The 21668-nt window shown below is 34.4% G+C and overlaps 2 protein-coding genes across 2 annotated transcripts; one reads left to right on the top strand and one right to left on the bottom strand.

Annotated features, from left to right (window-relative positions):
• Positions 1–1009: 1009 nt before the first annotated feature.
• On the top strand, positions 1010–21331 carry LOC134247164 (acetyl-CoA carboxylase 1-like; the record flags this gene model as incomplete). Its single annotated transcript, XM_062729503.1, has 8 exons — positions 1010–1183; positions 1615–1692; positions 15750–15911; positions 16170–16333; positions 16669–17005; positions 17193–17263; positions 18946–19086; positions 21203–21331. Coding segments are annotated over exons 1-8 (1256 nt in total), but the record flags the coding sequence as incomplete, so codon positions are not given.
• LOC134247167 (uncharacterized) lies at positions 12929–15358 on the bottom strand. The gene is made up of 2 exons (XM_062729508.1): positions 15227–15358; positions 12929–14696 (listed from the first exon to the last, which is right to left on the bottom strand). Exon 2 carries the CDS (start codon positions 14694–14696, stop codon positions 12975–12977), a length of 1722 nt encoding a protein of 573 aa, XP_062585492.1. The 5' UTR covers positions 15227–15358; the 3' UTR covers positions 12929–12974.
• Positions 21332–21668: the final 337 nt, after the last annotated feature.

The raw sequence follows: 21668 nt of genomic DNA, 5'->3' as shown, positions 1-21668 counted from the left end.
TGGCCAAGAGAAGACAAGAAGACGAGTCTTGATCCGGGAGTGCTGCAAACGATGAATCTAGATCTCGTTAAATATACAGTACAAAATAAAACATTTAACTAGTTTACTCAGCTTCTTGATTTATGTTGTTGTTCTGTATTATAATAATAATTTGGCTGTGTATATACATGTATTAAAACATGCATTACCGGTAAACTAAATACTCTCTCTTCTGTTTTCCAGGCTGTTTGGGCTGGCTGGGGCCACGCTTCAGAGAATCCCAAGTAACCAGAACTTCTCCATAAAAACGGAAACATATTTATTGGTAAAGTTAGTCAATTTTAAGACACTCTCTCAGGTATCAATTTTTGTAGACACCTTACCTATTTTGCAGAAATAATTTAAAAATATATTTTGTAAAGAAATACTTCTTTTTCTTAACCTATAAGGTCATATATGTATGAGGCATTATCTTTGTGTAGTTTTTTTCACATAAGATGTAGAGTTATCTTTCCTTGTTTTTGTTCAGGTCCACCAGAGGGAGCTATGTGGGCCCTGGGGGACAAGATTGCCTCCTCTGTTGTAGCACAGACAGCTAAGGTCCCCACAATGCCATGGAGTGGATCAGGTTATAATTAAACAATTGCTCAATGAATTCCCTTATGATTTTTAAGGTAAGGGAAGGGCATCAGGAAGGCCGAGAACACCAACGACTTCCCCAATCTCTTCAGAGGTAGGAAAATAAAATTGTCTTGTTTGTGTAAAGTGCATAAAAATTGGCAAGAAATTTTTTCAAGGATAAGGAGAGTTACCATATACTGTATACATGTCAGGGTTATTTTCGACCTGCTTTATTTTTGCCTTTTCCATCTTGTAAACAATTTTGTGCAAGGATAAGGAGAGTTACCATACATGTAATTATGATGGATCTAAAAGAGGAATCCTGTGTTCTATATATAGGTGCAGGCTGAGGTTCTGGGATCCCCCATGGAAAATCACACTTCAATGCTTCAATCTTTAATCTTCAATCATGAAGCTTGCGACCCACGCGCGTCACCTTGAGGTGCAGATCCTGGCCGATAACTACGGGAACGCCATCTCCCTGTTTGGGAGGGACTGCTCCATCCAGAGGAGACATCAGAAGATCACCGAGGAGGCCCCCGCCTCTATAGCCAAACCCGAGGTGTTAGAAAAGATGGAACAGGTAGGTAGGGCTTGGAGGTAATTGTGGTAAAAATCTGTTTTTCAACTTACTATTAATGCTGCTTAATATAAAATAAACTATTTCCAAGACGTCACATTTTTTTGTGGTAAGTAAAATACTGGATCCTCCCTCACATTAGAGAAAAGACTTCTTTTAATGTATTTTCAAAATACACATGTACAGTAGAACTTCGTATCAATACCTTGAATGCCAATATAACAAAGCATTTCAATATATCCAAGTCTCCAACCACTTATTCTTTAAATTTTTAACCCTTTTTCTGAAATTCTTGTGTTCTTTAACATTTTTACTCAATCCAGTTCGAGAAAACAAGGTTTGATTGTAAATGTTTTCAGAGACATTGAGGAAGACAAGAATTCATCGGCCACAAAATTGACATTATAGCTATTAATCATTCAGCTCAATTGGAGCTCAATCCACGTCTACAGGTGGAACATCCGTGTACAGAGATGGTGGCAGACATCAACCTACCAGCCGCACAGTTACAGGTAAAGGAAAAACGATGACAGATTGCCATTTCTGTTTTTTGAAATTTTTGTAGTTGTAGTAGATGCATATTAGGATGAAATAAATATTCTCTTGGAAAATAAATTTCCATGTGTGGAATAATATTTTTTGAGTCAAATTGGTCTCAAATAAATAGAACATACAGCTGCTTGTTTGCTTCCTTTAGATTGCTTAATTTTTGGCAAATGCAGGTCATAAGAAACAAATACCTGAACATATTGAGTTACATACGGGAATAATTTTATCTGAGCTAATAAAATAACACTGAAAATGTTATTTAGCTTTTTAATGCAAGATAGCGACAACACAGTTGATCAAAATTACTCAGTCAGGAAAATGAGCTTTGACTTATGTTGCTTATCTTCCTTAGCCTGATGTCAGAAAGGCCCAGTGTCTGTTCAAAGCTATGCATATCGTGTCATTTTGCAGCTTAATTTTAACAAATATCATAATCATGACTGAAACCTTGTATAATCATTCAATCTTCAAACAGGCTTGTATATTTTTTTTTATAATTACCATCGCATATTTGCAAGATTTTTGTCATGTTTTATCAGTCGGTGATTATTCTCGTCGTTTGACACTTCGATTGGTTGAGAGAAAGGATAAAGGTGATCAAAAGAGAGAAAGATGGGAGTGTGTGAATGAATTCACTTTCATATGCAGGGCATTTATTTACAACATTGTTTTTATTATCAAGAGTTCAACATGGTCAAGAATTCAATTTTCCTTGACAATATAGACCTACGCTAGTGAATGCGCCACCTATATGATAGGGAACTAAACAACGTAAACTTGTATATTATGCGAGTTAGTACAATCAACTTTAAAACAAAAAAAAAATGTCGTAGCTAGCCTACGAAGAAAAAAATAAAGAAATAAATCATGACTTCATTAAGTGAAAATACATTTATGAAATGTATACCTGTCCAGTAATAATAAGGATTCAAAGAATAGATTAGAAATATTTTTGCTAGTAAAGTTTAATAAGTACTGCATACACCGTACATTCACTAGTATCTTGACAGTCTTATATCAAAGATCAGTATCAATGTGTCTGACAGTATTGTAAAAATCTCACTTGCTTTGAGCTTTAAATTAATTTCTTCTTAGTACCAGGGACCTATACTAGTATATAGGTCCCTGTTAGTACTCATAATAATGCATTGTCTTTCTGTTCGAGAATTGCTACCGGGGTATATCGATATTGCAGCAATATACGAGTATGTCTTTCAGATCAGAGAACACGCAAAACTTCAAACATATGCTGACATTTTAAATGGTACACGCTTATCATGCCTGGACTTCAATACCACTGGTCCCAATGTTTATTTTTGAAATATACATTAGGGATATATGTATTGTTAAAATTTCCTTTTATATTTCTATAGGCCTAATTTCTATTGTATGTTGATATATGTTAATCTCAATGCATTATTGTATTTTTCGTTGCATATCGCAATTTTCTTGGATTTAAAAAGGACACTTAATATTTTTTCTTCAAAAGATGATGAAATCCTATTGATTTTGTAGGAGGTTAAAAGCGTAATTATTATAGGATTATCATCAGGGTCATCTTCAGAAGAAAAGCCCAGTTTTCAGTTGCCGTGATTTATTAATGAATTGTTCAAACTGAAATGAATAAACTACGAAATCATATAACTCATCTGAACACAGACATGCATTTATATTAAAAAAATAAAATATTGATAAAGTGTAGATTTACATTATGTCCAATGATCCGTTTAAATCAGTGGGCCTTTGTGATGTCATAAAACCACAAAATAAAACAACAAGTGGGGAAGAAAAGTAACAAGTAGCAGAGGTGTGCAATCACAAAAATAAGTTACTACTTATACTACTGGGGTGGTTTCGCGCCGATTACGTGTTCGCGCCGAGTGGTTTCGACCCGTTTATCTACAGGTAAGATATGGGGAGTATGAAGAATGGCTTCCCCCCGATTACCTGTAATTATAACTCAGGTAGCTTGTAATTAATTAACCCCGTTAATGTTGAGTTATGTCGGATAATCATCCCATTTTGTATTAATACTTAATACTTTAGTGAGGCCATTTTTAGCATTTGATCGTCTAATTTGGAAGGTTTATTCCCCGAATGGCTACTGGAATAAAACAACAAGTAATTATCACACTCAATTAAGGGGCCCTCTAAGGGGTACAGGTAGACTTACCTGTATGAATAATCTACCAGAATTGAAACAAAATAAAATGGAAATTCATCTCATTTTATTTTAATTTGAGCACTATATAAATATTTTGTATACATATTTTTTAAATAAATAATTTTACAAGCACAAAACATATTAAAAACTATAAATTATCTTAAAGTTCTATCGATTAGCAGCACTGATTTTCACATTATATATGAGATAACACTGTTTCACTTTCATATAACACATATTTACAATTTATTTAGTCCATCTCCGTATATTTCTTTGCAACTCAAGGATTGCTATGAAAGGTGAAGAAGTTCATAAACTTCATCTGGATTTTTTGATTATTTAATAGAATGTTTTGATAATTCAAAATGATAGATAAATAAAATAAATTAAACAAAACTTTATAGAAACACTTTATTTATCATACATATATATCTACCGGTATATTATTTAAAAAAAAAAAACACTTGTGTTAATTTATCTAAAAGAGTTTGAAAATGTAGCACAAAAAGGGATAATAATTTTTAAGTTTTCAATCAATACTATTAATAATTTGGGGAAAAAATTAAATTAAAGGTACAATAAAAATGTCACTTTTCTTAAATCTTAATTTAATCTACTTATATTTATATATATTTTTATTCAGTATATTTCGGAAAATAGAAAACCCTCTGAATTAAGATATAATTGAATGAATATATCTGATTTACAAACTATTGCTTATCCAGGTAAACACAGGTAAGTCTACCTGTACCCCTTAGAGGGCCCCTTAATTGAGTGTGATAATTACTTGTTGTTTTATTCCAGTAGCCATTCGGGGAACACACCATTTGGAATAATTTAGGACTGGATGTTAAAATATATTTATTTCACAAATCTAGTTGACTTTTCAATGAAGGTTGAGAATTTTCAGATTTAAAAAAATTACTTACAGTTTTTCCGCAATGAAGACAGCTGACCATGGCAAATGTTTGGGGAAGAATGAAGTTTTTGGAAATACATATTAAAAGCGCACGACTGGTCTCTTATCATTATTTTTAGGTCACCTGAGTAAACTCAGGTGACCTATTGCTATCCGTTTTCGTCCGGCGTCGTGCGTCGTGCGTCGTTCGTCGTGTGTTAACATTTGAACATTTTCAGCTTCTTCTCTGCATCCACTGAACCAATTTCAACCCAATTTGGCACAATGCATCTATGGGTGAAGGGGAACAAAAATTGTGAATTTCATGATCCCTGCCCCCCCCCCCTGGGGCCTGAGGGGTGGGGCCAAAACCACTAAAATTAATGCAATCTTTAAAAATCTTCTTCTTTACTCCTGGACAACAAGCAGGCAAACTGTTTGCATGATTGTAATCAGCAATGAGTCCTCTACCAAAATTGTGAAATTCATGGCCCTAGGGTCAGGGGTTCTAGTGCTAGGGCGGGGCTAAATAAGTAGGTAGTGAAAATGCATTATTTCTTTGAAAATCTTCTTCTCTGCTCCTGGGTATTAAATAAACCAACTAAGTACATAGTTATGATGAGCATGGGTGCCTCTACCAAAATTGTGAATTTTATGGCCCCAGGGTCAGGGGTTCTGGTGTTAGGGCGGGGCTCTATTGATTATATAGTGAAAATACATGAATTCTTTGAAAATCTTCTTCTCTGCTTCTGGGTATTAAATAAACAAACTAAGTACATAGTTATGATAAGCAAGAGTGCCTCTACCAAAATTGTGAATTTTATGGCCCCAGGGTCAGGGGTTCTTGTTTTAGGGTGGGGCTCTAATGATTATATAGGGAAATGCATGAATTCTTTGAACATCTTATCCTTTGCCCCTGGTTAATATGCTAATGATCTAATTACATATTTAAGGCCAGGATTTATTTTATTTTTAGTTTTTCAAACCCTCCGCTCAAGGTTTTGAATTTTCAGGAAAAAAATAAAATTGAGAAACACTGATTTTTTTCTTTCCGATGTCAAATTTGAGCCGGGATCGAGATTTCAAATTTACGAACTCGCACTTCCGGTTTTAGGATGAAACGGCGGGTCTGACAAAATAGCTTGGTTTAGTGTAAATTCGTCGATAAGAGTGCCATTCAAAACGTTTCACCCGTTCAAAAGACAAATAAAATGCTGACGACTTTGTTGCACAATGACATGCTGGTGAGATAATTATGTATTCGTTTCAACTGAAAAGTAACTGTAAATTATTTTCCTCCCCCAGGTTTTTAACTGCCCGTGGTAGCTATTGCATATTGCCAGGGACATTGTTTAGGTCTCTGTTACAGCTTAAAGTCTAAGCATCATTCCTCAGAAAAAGGTTGCTTATGCATCAGATGTAATGAATAAAACTATGGGAGAAGTGAATTCAAATTTGAGGAAAAAATAAACAATAACCTGAAGAAATAAAAAAAAATTCAACTATTAAAAGGCAAGAATATACAAATATATACAGGCATGTAGTATCATTTGTATAAGCCAGAAAAATTATTTTACACTTAATTGAAAAAATGTTGACCCTACTCCCCAATACTCCGTCTGTTTTATGATAGGAATTATAATTTTAGGCATCAAATAAATTTTAGAACAATGTCTACACATTCACATACATGTAACACATATTAAGAAAATGAAGATTTATTGAAATATATTTTGATCAACATCACAAAATTTATTTAACTGGCCCAAACTGGCAGATGATGAAATAAGCAATTAAATGTTCCTATTTGTAAGCATTATGTGTCCAGTGGTAAGGAGCCTATTAGGATAGCATAAAAAAGAATGTACCAATGTTAATAATTGATTTATCAAAAAAAAAATTTATTTCCTTCTCCTTCGGGACTTTTTTATTCTCATGTTCATAACTAAACATAAACATAAAAAAATGCTGGCCTTATAATGAAGAAAGGGGCCTCTTTCAAAATAGATAATTTCAGGGCTGCTGGGTCAGGGGTACCAGGGGGGTACTTTGACTAAAAATAAATTAATGCTTTGAAATCTGCCCTTTGATAAGCAATGGTGCCTCTTTCAAAATTTGTGAATTTCGTGGCTTTTGGATTAAAACACAAACCAAATATAATCGCTGGAAAGTTGTTACATGATACTCAGGTGACCTATAAGGCCCGAGGGCCTCTTGTTAGTTAATCTGCTCATCATTAGTGATCAAACGATAATCAAACGACTATCCGATAAGCAGTACCTTCAGTAATACAGTGGCGCGAATCCAAGTGGGGCGAATCCACTCGGCGCGAACAAGTGATAGGAGCGAAACCACTCGGCGCGAACACGTATTTGGAGCGAAACCACCCGCATTCCCGTCGGGCTAGTGGCAGTTACAAAGATACTAGCCCAAGGTTGCCACTCACTAGCCCATTAACTACCAAAAACAATTCATGTATAGGTAAAAAAAAAAAAAAAAATTAAAGTTGAAATAAATAAAACAAATAATGTTTTTCGCTTTTTGATTGATTTCATCGAAATATTTACAAATCGGGGGCACATAAAAATTAAATGGAAATATGAAAAGGAAGAGAAATGTATAACAAATTTATTTTATATGCATATCCCATGTTATATTCAGGTTTAGATAAATAATCGAGCAAAGTTTAAGCGAGGTGAGGCGGATGACGAGAAAAGACTTGCAAGTCTTCTCTCATTATATGTATCAGTCGAAAACGACATATTTAAAAACAGCTTGTAGAAACAAAAGAGTTACATTTTTGATAACATATAGTGCATATTAGAATAGAAAAATAGGAAAAAGGTGACTCGAACCCAGATTTAAAAAGAAAAAAAATGGAAAGGGGGGGGGTCCATACCCCAAGTGCCTATGGTTTCATGGCAGAATGTTGCCAATATGCTGACGCTTGTGTTGATAACCTTTGTTTTATTTAAAGAATTTTTCTCCTCAATTAAATTATCTCTAATTCCTCTGATTTCAAATAAACAAATCGCTGCCGTTGTCTCGACTTTTATTTTTCGCAGAACTGTTTACGTTTGCTCAGCAACTACCTCTGTGAATTTCGAACCCGACGTACTTAATATGCAGAATGATCGCATTCGAGGGAACATTTAACTGTGTTCGGGAGGGCAATATAACTGTTTCCGGTAAAATATAACTATATCCGGCGTGACTAAGCAGTTTTTCAGGGCTTATGGATAAAAATATTATATTTGTGATATAATGGAAAAACTTCTTCAAAAATGTTATACATGTATATATATGATTACATTTGTTTTAGATTTACTAGCCCGACAGGCTAACGCAGTATAGATTAACGATAGCCAGACCTCTAAACTTGATAGCCCCGGGTGTCGGGCAATGGTAATCGCACACGCCTGAAGTAGAATACTTTTTATCTTTATTTTACAGTAGAACAAAGGCCAGAAAATAGAACTACTTGTAATTTAACATTTTTTCAGTTGTAGATTTGGGTTTAAAAAGTGAAATTATAGTGTTTGGAATCATTTTCTACATGTATGACCTTTAAGCACGCTGGATATTTTTTTGAGATCATGAGTAGTAATATACAGCTAACAATGATCTTGAACTTTTGATCCTCAAGTGAGTAGATTTTAGCCTCTTGTCATCCACTGCCTCTCTAGCAAGTCTTTATTAAGCAGTCTATTCACAGTCTAAAATACAAATAGACAACCACAAAATCTTTTATTCTGATCCTGAAAAAATCCAAAGGAGCTTCAAAAGTCAATATTATTAAAAACAAGCATAATCTCGCAAAGATTCAAGTTTAATTCAGTTCAAGTGGAAATGAGACTGAGCTAGGTCACAACACCAGATATGTCAACTTTGATATCCAATACCGATTACAGCAGAATGAAAGGAATATTGTAGTTCATATTTAACCTTATTTTCAAAATTTAATGCTCATTATTCATATCCAATATCCCCCACCCCCATCTCCAACATAAATCTTAACAACATGGATGTGGGTCTATGTTTACATGTAATGTATGAATTAGATTTTATCCCGCTTCAGACAAATTTGTAGATTACTGATTGGATAAAAGCTAATCACGTGACGCCCTGAAATTTTCCGTATTAGGTCTCCGTTTCCCATATTACGTCTCCGTCGAGGCGTAATATGAAAATTGGGCACGCGATTCCGTTAGAAGCGTTGTTATTGTAAATAAAAATGGCGGCTAAGAAACGATTTACAGGGTGTGAAATGGAAATCCATATTGGGCGAGGCGAAGCCGAGTCCCTATACGAATTTCCATTCTACACCCTGTATGAATCCGTATTAGGTCACTAACTGACTGTGTAACGAATTTATCCCGCTGAAGATCTTTTTCAATTTAAAAAAAATATTTGTGCATATTATGAAAATATTAAGTTTTAATCCAATAACAACATAAAATATCGTTACGGTAACAAGAAAATTAACTAGACTACCTACGTTGACCGTTTCTTAGCTGCCATTTTTATTTACAATAACAACGCTTCGAACGGAATCGCGTGTCCGATTTTCATATTACGCCTAGACGGAGACGTAATATGGAAACGGAGATGTAATACGGAAAATTTCAGGGCGTCATGTGATTAGCTTTTATCCAATCAGTAATCGACAAATTTGTCTGAAGCGGGATAAATATATATATATATATATATATATATATATATATATATATATATATATATATATATATATATATATATATATATATATATATATATATATATATATATATATATATATATATATATACAGTTATTGCTGTGTTTTTCGGTCAATACAATGATTTAGCCATCTGAGGAGTTCAATATTCACCGAGCCTGGAGGGCGAGGTGAATATTGTACTTCGAAGATGGCTAAATCATTGTATTGACCGAAAAACACAGCAATAATTGTTTTATTATATGATTCACTAATAAAATGATAAAACCCATTTCTTGTTTGCATTAAATTAAGTCCTATCCAAATACAATTAAGAGAGAGGGGGAATTAAAATGTAAATCAACCTTACATGTCGTATTTATTCTTTTTTAAAGTTTTTTTTATCAATTTTAGTTTCCATGAAGAAAAAAATATGTCTTTTTTTTTTTTTTATCAATTTTAGTTGCCATGAAAAAAAAAAATATGTCAGTCTTTTTTCTAGGACAGATTTTTAAAGGAAGGGATATTATCAGGGAAAACTGCCAAAAAGTAAAAATTGTTGTTCAGTGAAAGTGTTGGAGGAGTGTCCCTGCATCCCCTCTTACCACCCTTATCCGAAAATATATATTCGCTTATGTTTTCTTCACATGAAAAAAAAAGTTTGTATCAATTTGGAATATCCCGATCTATTTTTAGATCAATGTAGAGGAAATAAATCCTTGTATTGACCTTGAACGTCACGTGCAGGTCAATACAACGTAGTATTTTTCTAACATAGTTGGATCTCGGCCAATCAGAGAGATGGAAATTATTCAATCATATAATAATAATAAATATATACATTTGCGGTATCCCTCCATTATATAAACATACAGAGAGAAAATATCTTCAATTCTGTATGAAGTTTGTCAGAGGTGAGAGGTCAATACGTGACCTAATCACACGGCGCAATAATACCTACCGGTACATAAATTATAAAATAACCTGCTCTATTTGCTTTTCATGTACAAAAATGAACAAAATAAGCAAGTAAAATGATAATTATTTTATTTACATTGTAAACAAGTATTTCATACAGTTTTTGGGGCTATCGATTCAACCTGTGTACACAGAGAAAACTATCGTTTGTTTACATTTTTTCTTCACTTTTGTCAGCTGCACAGTCTCTAATGTTCATCCTTATTTTTTGGGTAGACCTTTGGTTAAATTTTCATGATAAACTATTATTTTATCTTTAAATTCTACTCACGATAAATGTGTAAATCTGTTGGAAAAATCATTGCAATCATTCCATGAACAGCTGCCAAACACCTCGGCGTTTTCGTAGTTCAATGTAAAGCTGTCGCCAGTGTCTCCGTGTTTATCAGTGTTTTACGATAAGTATGCCTTTAGTGACTAAAATCGTAGTCTAAGAGTGTTTTTGATCAAATTGCAAATTAACTGACTCGGACAAGTGTCTCAATCCATCGGATCCATCCATCCCTTTCTGGCGACCGAAATTCCTCGAACTTTTTATCATCAAACTTCGTACGTGTTCCTTGTGTCTTTTCAGCATCGATTATCATTTTTCACGAATAAAAATATTCCCAGACAACAATCTGTTCACTGTTACTGATCACAAGTAGCCTTTCACAAAATATTCCCTTCGAAATAGATTCCTTAGCCTGATGAATTCGAAGCGTAACCGCCATGCAAGCCGATTTACACCTTGCGTCATTTTTCAAAATCTACGACGGACGGTTAGTGCAATAATTTAAATTCGAAAATATTCAATTGTCTGTCTCAAATGTATATATAAGTAATAAATAACAAGTTTATAAACTTCAATTGGAATTGAAGTGGGTCGGTACATGATCAAATCTTCTGAGAAGGCCTTTGGCCTTCACAGGATTTGATCACGTGACCGACCCACTTCAATTCCCATTGAAGTTTATAAACTTGTTATTTATTTCTTAAATATTGCTCCCAAATTATAACATCAACATTTAACCCAACAAACATGACAAAACCCAGTTGACTTAAATTATATATATTTATCAACTGTTAAATTATTCAGAATAAAAATTGACTGAAAATATTTCAATTACGAATTATAGCAAATTCTTTATTTAAGAAATAAATAACAAGTTTATAAACTTCAATGGGAATTGAAGTGGGTCGGTCATGTTATCAAATACTGTGAATGAAAAAGGCCTTCTCAGAAGATTTGATCACGTACCGACCACTTCAATTCCCATTGAAGTTTATAAACTTGTTATTCATTACTTATATATACATTTGAACCAGACAATTGAATATTTTCGAATTTATTTATTGCACTAACCGTCCGTCGTAGATTTTGAAAAAATGACGCAAGGTGTAAATCGGCTTGCATCATGTTGCATGGCGGTTACGCTTCGAATTCGTTAGGCTAAGGAATCTATTTCGAAGGGAATATTTTGTGGAAGGCTACTTGTGATCAGTAATAGTGAACAGATTGTTGTCTGGGAATATTTTTATTCGTGAAAATTGATAATCGATGCTGAAAAGACACAAGAAACACGTCCGAAGTTTGATGATAAAAAGTTGGAGGAATTTCGGTCGCCAGAAAGGGATGGATGGATCCGATGGATTGAGACACTTGTCCGAGCCAGTTAATTTGCAATTTGATCAAAATCATTCTACGATTACAGTAACTAAAGGCATACTTATCGTAAAACACTGATAAACACGGAGACACTGGCGACAGCTTTACATTGAACTACGAAAACGCCGAGGTGTTTGGCAGCTGTTCGTGGCATGATTGTTGCAATGGTATTTTCCTACAGATGTACACATTTATCGTGAGTAGAATTTAAAGATAAAATAATAGCCTAGATTATCATGAAAATTTAACGAAAGGTCTACACCAAAAATAAGGATGAACGTTAGGCCCTAGAGACTCTGCAGCTGACAAAAGTGAAAAAAAAAATGTAAACGCTAGTTTTCTCTATGTACAGAGGTTGAATCGATAGCCAACAAACTGTATGAAATACTTGTTTACATTGTAAATTAAATAATTATCATTTTACTTGCTTATTTTGTTCAATCTTATACATGAAAAGCAAGTAGAGCAGGTCATTTTATAATTTATGTACCGGTAGATATTATTGCGCCGTGTGATTTGGTCACGTATTGACCTCTAACCTCTGACAAACTTCATACAGAATTGAAGATATTTTCTCTCTGTATGTTTGTATAATGGAGAGATACCACAAATGTATATATTTGTTAAATAATTCACCTTTAACATGTATAGCAACTAGATTATTTTCAAACTATAATGTCTTAAGTTTTAAACTTATGAGTTATTGTGTAACTCAAAACAATTCATTTCCAGTATATCACTGATACACACGGTTTAAAATGTCTACTTGTTTAACAATGAAAAGTCATGACTGTGTAATGACAGGTAAACACAGAATGGTTGTATAAAAGAAAACAATTGTACTTAACTGCAATGTTATTTTCACTGTAGATACTTGTACACTGTCAGTGTGTTGGTGTCATATTGTCCCAGATAGAGATTGTTCTCATCATCCACACACACACTAATGGGATACTTTACTCCTTGTTTTCGTGTGAGTAATATAGACAAGAACTGACCGTCCTGGTCAAGGAGGTGAACAGTGTTACTGAGACCAACACACACCAGGATGTGACCAAGGACATCAGTACAGATTCCATAGGGATAGAACTCTGACCCCTGACCTGTGTAGGAGAACCTGTGTTGTCCTGATTTATTCACCACCACTACTCCTTTATTCCAGTCTGATGTACAGATATCTCCATTGATGTTTTCTGTGATGTACCGTGGTTCGCTATACAGTCTCTCTCCTTTGTTATCCCTCTGTATGTTCTGTAGTTCTTTTCCTGTCTTGTTGTACCTGATGACTTTAGCCTCTCTTAATGTCACCATCCCCACCAGTAAGTCCCCGTTGATGTGGGAGGAGTGTATGCTGAGTGGCCTCCAGTCTCCAGTTTTAATGAATTCAGTGATTTTATTATCCTGTGTTATCCTATTGATTACTTTCTTGTCTTGGTCTGTAAAGATCAGATCCCTGTCCTGTGTGACTGCGTGGTAACCACGTTCATCACTGGTTTTTATCTTCTGTATCACATTCCCCTGTAGATCTGTTTGGACAAGATTACCATAGTCATCACTGATCCAGAGTCTGTCTAATTGATCTAGTGATACATGATATACTTCATCATCAACACCTGGTACCTTGAACTCCATGACCTTGGTGATAGAGGCAGATAGAGACATTGTTTTTTTCTTGTCAGATTTCTTTCTGTTTTCTTTCATCTGTTTATGTGTAGGTTTCATTGCTGTATTGTTGACACTTTCAATGGGCCTTATTTCTCTCTTCTCAGCTTTAGTGTTTGGGACATGTATTTTGCCAAGTAATATGGTGACATCACTTTTGCTATATTGACCAGCAGTAAATCCTGGTGTGACTGGTTGTGTTGTCTCTGGTATGGATTGGATCTTTGGTTTCTCCTCAGACATTAATTTCTGGGTTTCTGTAGAGGACAGGCATCTGTGGAGCTCTTTGGAAAGGTTATTAAGATAAGTGATGTAACCATCGAATGTCTTGTCTTGGGTGTTTAGATCTTCTAACAGTGATTGCTCTATCTGGTCTAACTGCTTCATGTTCTCAGATATGACTGTGTCCACCAGACTTTTCAGGGACTCACCTTCAGTCTTCATGGATGTTCTAATGTTGTCCATGATGTGTTTAATTTCTGAGGAATCTTTTTTAATCTCCTTCTGTAAATCTTGTGATGTAGGGAGAAAGTACTCGTGAATTTTGGAGATTTCCTGTTGGAAGAGTGCAAATTTTTCAGCGTATACTATCTCAAGATCAACAAATTTATGCCTTTCATGGTCTCCCATTGTAACACATTTAGAACATAATGGAACCTGGCATTCTTCACAGAGCATGTCCACATCTTTAGTGGGGTGGATCTTGCATTTCTCCACAGGAAGTTGTCGTTTACGTTGCTGGTAAAGGACCACCTCATGGTTCTTGTATTCAGGACTTTTCAGATGTTCATCTCTGCATTGTTTACACAGTCTTTGATGACAAGGGTTGCAGTAGAACTCGCAATTTCTTTCACATTCTTCAATGCCACACTCTAAGAAGTGCTGGGCCGTGCGGGGAATGCCAATTTTAGATAACGCCATCTGAAAAAATAGGAATATATGTTTTATACATAATGATGTTCTAATCTATATCTATATAATTTAATTCTGGTTGTAACGCTGTATTTGATTGGATAAAAAATTATTTTATATTGTATAAAATGGGTTGCCTACATCACAATGACTTGCGTCAGAAACGTATTAATCCGCCTGACGTTACATTTAAATTTTGTACAAATTGAAGTCATTTTGTTTGTACAATAATTGTTTTTTCTTACATTAAATGAATGGAAATTAAATTATAAGGAATGAATTTAATAGCTACCCATTTTATACGGTATAAACTGGGTTGGAACAGTTTACGCTTTTTTATAAACCGCTTCTTCCTTAATTTTTTCAGAATTAGGGGAAAACAGTTATTATTTGTAAACATGTCAACAGTGATATCATAATTCATTCAATTTGCTATTCTAGTACACCAATAAATTTTGTTTTGGTTTTTATTCCATCATTCATATAAAAGTTGTTTTAAATTTAATTAAAAGACCATAATTTATTGTACATGTACTTACAGCTTTTATGAATGACCGACAAACGACATTGTTGACAGCTAGACGTTAGAATGTCAAATGAGATATCAGTCGAGACTTGAACGAGATCTGTAACTTACTTCCTGGATAAATTACAGATAAATGTAGATTTAAATACCCATACTGAGGTGTTCAACAGAGCAGACGTTTGCCAGCGCTCGCCAAAATTCTTTACACCCCATTAAAAAACTTCAATGACGTCACCCATTGTTATAAGACAAGTCTATGTATATTTTACCGATTCAACCAGCACTAGTTGGATATTTAACTGGCCATCAGTTGGATAGTCAAATTTCCAACTGCCTATCAATTTGATATTTTACTATCCAACTGAGGTGCATAAAACAAAAACAGTGAACAAAATAGATTTAAAAAATTTTAGAAGTGGAACTTTGACAATTTTTATCCAGACACTTATTGATGAAAAAGAAAATATTATTTGCAATTGATGCATAAATAGTGTTGCATAATACATTATTTATGTTGTATATTTTGTGTATTACAGATTGCTATGGGTCTGCCCTTGTACCGGTTGAAGGACATCAGACAGCTATATGAAGTGGATACCTGGGGGGACAGTCCTATTGACTTCTCTAACCCCTCCATACACCCTCGACCCCGGGGCCATGTCATAGCAGCCAGGATCACCAGCGAAAACCCTGACGAAGTAAGATTCTTTAAAAAGACATCAAAATTTGTTGCAGCAAAATGAGAAGGAAAACTCAATCCATTCATCAGAAAATTGAGTTGTTTCCCTTTGTGGAGTAAACTTAATGTTTCCCTTCTTTATGCTACCATACATTTTGGTTTGATGGCCAGGATAAATATTCCTTTTCAACCTTGTAGAATCCCTTATCATGACTTAATAAATCTCATTATATACAGTACTATAATCATATACCACATTAAAATTCTTCTTTGGTAGGGATTTAAGCCTAGTTCTGGGACCGTCCAGGAGTTGAATTTCCGCAGCAGTAAGAATATGTGGGGATACTTCAGTGTATCTGCCACTGGGGGATTACATGAGTATGCTGACTCCCAGTTTGGACACTGCTTCTCCTGGGGAGAGAACCGGGAGGACGCCAGAGAGTGAGTGGGAGGGGGGGGGGTTAGGGGGGGATTTATGGTATTACCTGATATCAGGATATTTTGTATCAAAAGAAATTGAAAATTTCTTAGTAATTGTTAATTTCTGTTCAATGGAAAATGTATTATATAGAATTAATTTATTATATGAATACATTAATTCATTTTCACCAACCATTTCAAGTTCCCCTCATTGAAATATCACACGGCTATGATATAAGTAAAGAATTAATATGGAAAAAATTAAGATGAGTTATAATGAATAGTGAATAGTTTAATGAACAAAAAATTTATGGAAGGAAGCATTCTTTAAATACATTATTTTAAATGAATTACAGGAATCTAGTGGTGGCACTGAAGGAGCTGTCAATCCGCGGAGATTTCCGAACCACGGTAGAATACCTCATCAAACTCTTCGAAACGGAGGAGTACCAAAACAACAAGATAACGACAGGCTGGTTGGACAAGCTGATATCCGAGAACGTCCAGGCAGAGAAGCCGGACGTGATGCTGGGGGTGATATCCGGTGCACTCCACATAGGGGACCACCAGATCCAGGAGTGCTTCCAGATGTTCCAGACCTCACTGGAGCGCGGACAGATCCTGCCGGCCACGTCACTCAAAAACCACGTGGACGTGGAGTTCATCAGCGAGGGGATCAAGTATAACGTCAAGGTAAGGTCAAGGACGGGGCTTGTTTGAACATTTTTACCGATTTGGATTTCATGAATGTAAGGTTGTTGTACATGTATTAATACTGTACAAGAGGAAAACACTGTTCAAATAGTGTGTAAAATAATGCTGTTTACTATTTTTTATTAAATACCTATGAATACAGTTTTTGTCATGTTTTTTTTGGTAGGTGGTGAAGACGGGCCCAAACAATTACTTTATTTGTATGAATGACTCCATGCTGAAAGTGGAGGCACACAGGTGATTTCAAGAGAGCAGTTTGGTTATTTAAATGACAAATGTGTGAAATTTCAACCATGAATGATACGAGGGCTGTTCAATAAATAATGTCCTCGGTTCTCCGAAAGAAGCAAAAGACGGTTTTCAATGATTTAGTCTTCATGATTTTACTAATTAATCTCTTTTAAGTAAAATACATGTTCGTAACATTTTTTATCCAATTTCTGATTGTTTTTAGAACTCATTTTTGGGTATGACCCTTAGTATACTGGAAAATGGCAGATCCAGTGATTTCCCGGACTTGTTTCTTCCCTCTGAAAGGTGTTATTTTCGAGTTTGGGAATAGAAAGAAGTCAAAAAGTCAAAGATCTTGCGAATATTCTTAATGTGAAAAAACATTAACTTTCTGTTTATCCTGAAAACCCCTTTACTCTTCAGGGTGTGCGAGTTTGGACGTTGTCTTGAAGAAATTCAATGTAGTGGATTCCTGATTCTGGGTTCTTCCTCTAATAAACATTATGATTTTTTTGCAAAAAAATTGCTTTCTAGACTCCTCCAGAAATTAAACTGTCTCTCCGAATACGAATTTGAACAACAATACCACTAATTTTTAAGAAAATTACATATAAACCTGTCTTTGTGCTCTTGAATACCTGTGCTCTTGTCAGACATTCGCCGTTTTTATCAAGTACATCTTGTGGTAAATTTTGTTTTGAGAGTTTTAATCAATAGATTCATGTTCCAATATCTGTTTGAAAATAAAACAAACTTGGATAACTTAAATTACTAATATTTTAGAATAATTGTTGAGAATTTCGTATACGCTGTCGTTTTCACTCATTTTACAAATTATAGGGTGACCTTTGAGTACCAAGCTTTTTTAATGTCAAACGTTTCTTACAAACAGTGTAAACTACTCCCGATATGATGTCTTTCAAATTTGCTATGTGTCTTAAAGTCAATCATAATTCATCAAATATTATTTTTTGAAATTTTGCAACCAGTACAAAAGTTGTTAAAATTTTTGTTGGCAAGGAGGGTACCCATTTTTGATGCCCATTATATAATTTTTTATCATTGAAATCCACCTGCTCTTTTGTCTATAAAACAGGCATTGGTTGCTGTAAATGTCATATATTTCAGTGAAAATTTGTTTGGGATTTTTAACAAGATTTACGGCAGCTATAATGAAGCTTTTATTTTCACTCTAGTTTACTGATTCTTTACCATTCATTTATAATGCAGTGTCTCGAAAAGCCCTTGTTTCCAAGCTTCTCACGATGAAACTATGTGATGAAAAGTGGTCACATAAACTGATATAAATTCATGAAAGATTCAATAATGAGGGAAAGTCAAGTTTAATGCCATATGATATCTGTAATGTATGTTATATAGTTCAGGACATTATTTATTGAACAGCCCTCGTACATGTATCAAGGATAATGTACCTGTATTTAGGGAAATTAAAAAAATAAAGTTACAGAAACTGTATATATAAATTGTCAAATTAATACTGTAAACCAGCTTTTACTTGTGACAACTTTATTTCGCAATATACTGGGGATAAACTAGTTTGGGACAGTTATTTTTTGCGATCAAGAATTTTTTTGATCCATGGTTAATATACACAGAGACTTGATGAGGCTTTCACGAAAATTTCTCCTACGCTAATAAAAATTGATTTTAATTACTTTTGTTTACAGATTAAGTGATGGGGGTTTGTTGATCTCGTTTGATGGAGCCAGCTTCACTACTTACATGAAGGACCAAGTTAGCAGCTACAGGATTACTATAGGAAACAAGACCTGTGTCTTACACAAAGAGAACGACCCCACCAAACTCAGGTATTGTATAAAACAGTTACAGGATTACTATAGGAAACAAAACCTATGTACTACACAGAGAGAACGACCCTACCAAACTCAGGTATTGTATAAAACAGCTACAGGATTACTATAGGAAACAAGACCCCACCAAACTCAGGTATTGTATAAAACAGTTACAGGATTACTATAGGAAACAAGACATGTGTCTTACACAAAGAGAACGACCCCACCAAACTCAGGTATTGTATAAAACAGTTACAGGATTACTATAGGAAGCAAGACCTGTGTCCTACACAAAGGGAACGACCCCACCAAACTCAGGTATTGTATAAAATAGTTACAGGATTACTATAGGAAGCAAGACCTGTGTCTTACACAAAGAGAATGACCCCATCAAACTCAGTTAATGTAGGAAACTGTGTCAAGGGGGAGAACTCTGAGACAAAATCTAAACCTCCCAAAGATGTTGTGCCTTAGAAAAGTGAATGCAACATCACACAACCTTAAATTATGAATTTTATATTCATAATTTTTTTTATTTCAAGAACTAACTGGATACAAGGGTTTTGTTAGCTGCATACAAATATTTTGGGTCCATTTTGAATTGTTCAGACACAGATGTGTTAAAAGACAGATAACTGTTGTAAAATTCACAGATGACACAAATGAAATGGAAGTGAAAATTTCCTTTTATTAACAGTAAATAGACAGTCTATTTATACGAGGGGTGATCAAAAAGTTCGCAAACTATCTCTATATCTACAAAACTACAATTCAGATTAGAATAAAATTCGGTACACACATAGCCATACACAAGGTCTATAAATAGTATATGCTGAATAAAGTTTCTCTCCTTGTTTGTGACGTCACAATGTGAAAATGACTTCACGTTCTTGTCTTAAAATTTCTGACAAATGAACTGTTATTGTCATAAAAATTAACTCACATGAAAAGAAATATAAAACTCTGATAAATCTTTTAACTTTTGTGACAGAACGCTACGGAGGGGGTCACGTAACCGCCAATATCACGTGATTCGCACATGCGCAGAACGGTTGTTGATGTGCTTTAAAATCGGGGAGGATTAATTTGAAATATAATCAACATTAAAACCAAATATTGTTTCTTGTATGGAAGTTATTCAATTAGTTTGCGAACTTTTTGATCAACCTTCGTACCTGCATGTACAGTCAATTCTCGAATTATCTCCATTCGATTCATCGCCATTTTCGCAATACCGCCATGATTTCCCAAGAACGTTTTTCCTGCTATATAAAATTCTCTTTATAACGCCAAATTCGCATACCGCCATCTGCCACCCTGTTTTCAAAACAAACGTCCATTTTTAAGTGTCAATTATCTCGATAATACCGCCACAGGTGCATGTGGTCAGTGAAGCGCGGCCAATGTAATGACGCTATCCTTTTGTAAAGCATGCCAAGTTACATGGTACATGCAATTAAGTAAACAATAATTTAAACATGAATTGTTTAAATAATTTTGTTTTCTGTTTGATAAAATCATTTAGTCAGGCTTCACCACGAAAGCGGTCGTTGTAAAGTACGCCGATAACGATATTATTTTGATTATTGTATCTTTTAAAACCAATGCAAGATTTGCTTAAAAATAATTATAAGTCAGAAATTGTGAACGTTTCATTAACAATGATGTCAAAAACAATGAATTTTTTCAAGAACTCATTTTACATACTATAGGCAATATATCACGACGATCAACCCAGCATTTTTTTGATTCAATATCAGACGCGCAGATTTACATGCATACACATGTACTTGTCTTTATTTCATAACTAAATATTTTGTTTTAGCGAAATTTACATTAAAAAAATTACTTAAATTATTTTCAAATTTAGAAATATGTTTATATATATTTTCAAATTTAGAAATATGTTTATATATACATGTACAATTGTACATGTAAAAATAAGAATAGAAACGCTAAATGGTATTTCTAAGAACGATAACTCTATGTCTAAATTCTAAAAGATACAAAATTCAATTCATCGCCAAATTTGTTATACCGCCATGATTTCTAAATTACAGAAGGTGGCGGTTTATTGAGAATTAACTGTATGTTATGGCTTGTAGAATTTCTATGTCTATTTTCTATGAAGGTCCCCCTCCGCTGGTAAGCTGTTGAACTACATGATAGATGACAGAGGCCATGTGTTTGCGGGGGATGTGTACGCTGAAATAGAAGTCATGAAGATGGTGATGGAACTCAGGGTCACAGAAAATGGATGGTAAAGGATGCGTTGAAAAATTACTTGTCATTAATTATGGAGATCTTTTTATAGATTGATGTTGTTGTCTTACTCCAAGTCAGCAATATTTCGGCCATATTTTGGCAAAATGCTCATGATCAGAAGTGATGAATAAGAGATAAAAGGGATTGACAATCTATTAAGTTGAATATGCATAAAATTAAAATCAAACAAATCAATACCAGAAGTGGAAAAATATTTGATCAATATATGAAATCTCATCTTTGAAAAAGTAGATATTGAGAACATAAGCTTTGAAGAAATAACACAACTTTCATCTTGTTTCAGTGTTCATTACGTTAAGAGGCTGGGAGCA

The sequence above is a fragment of the Saccostrea cucullata genome, unplaced genomic scaffold, assembly GCF_032062105.1.
Source record: "Saccostrea cucullata isolate Sc308-1 unplaced genomic scaffold, CSIRO_AGI_Scuc_v1 ctg2055, whole genome shotgun sequence".
NCBI classification, from domain to species: Eukaryota; Metazoa; Mollusca; class Bivalvia; order Ostreida; family Ostreidae; genus Saccostrea; species Saccostrea cuccullata.
The sequence above is the reverse complement of the archived record's forward strand: the minus strand, read 5'-3'. Positions and strand labels throughout refer to the sequence as shown.

Coding starts and splice junctions, on each gene's coding strand:
- LOC134247167 (XM_062729508.1), bottom strand. CDS start 14,696: ATGGCGTTATCTAAAATTGGCATTCCCCGCACGGCCCAGCACTTCTTA.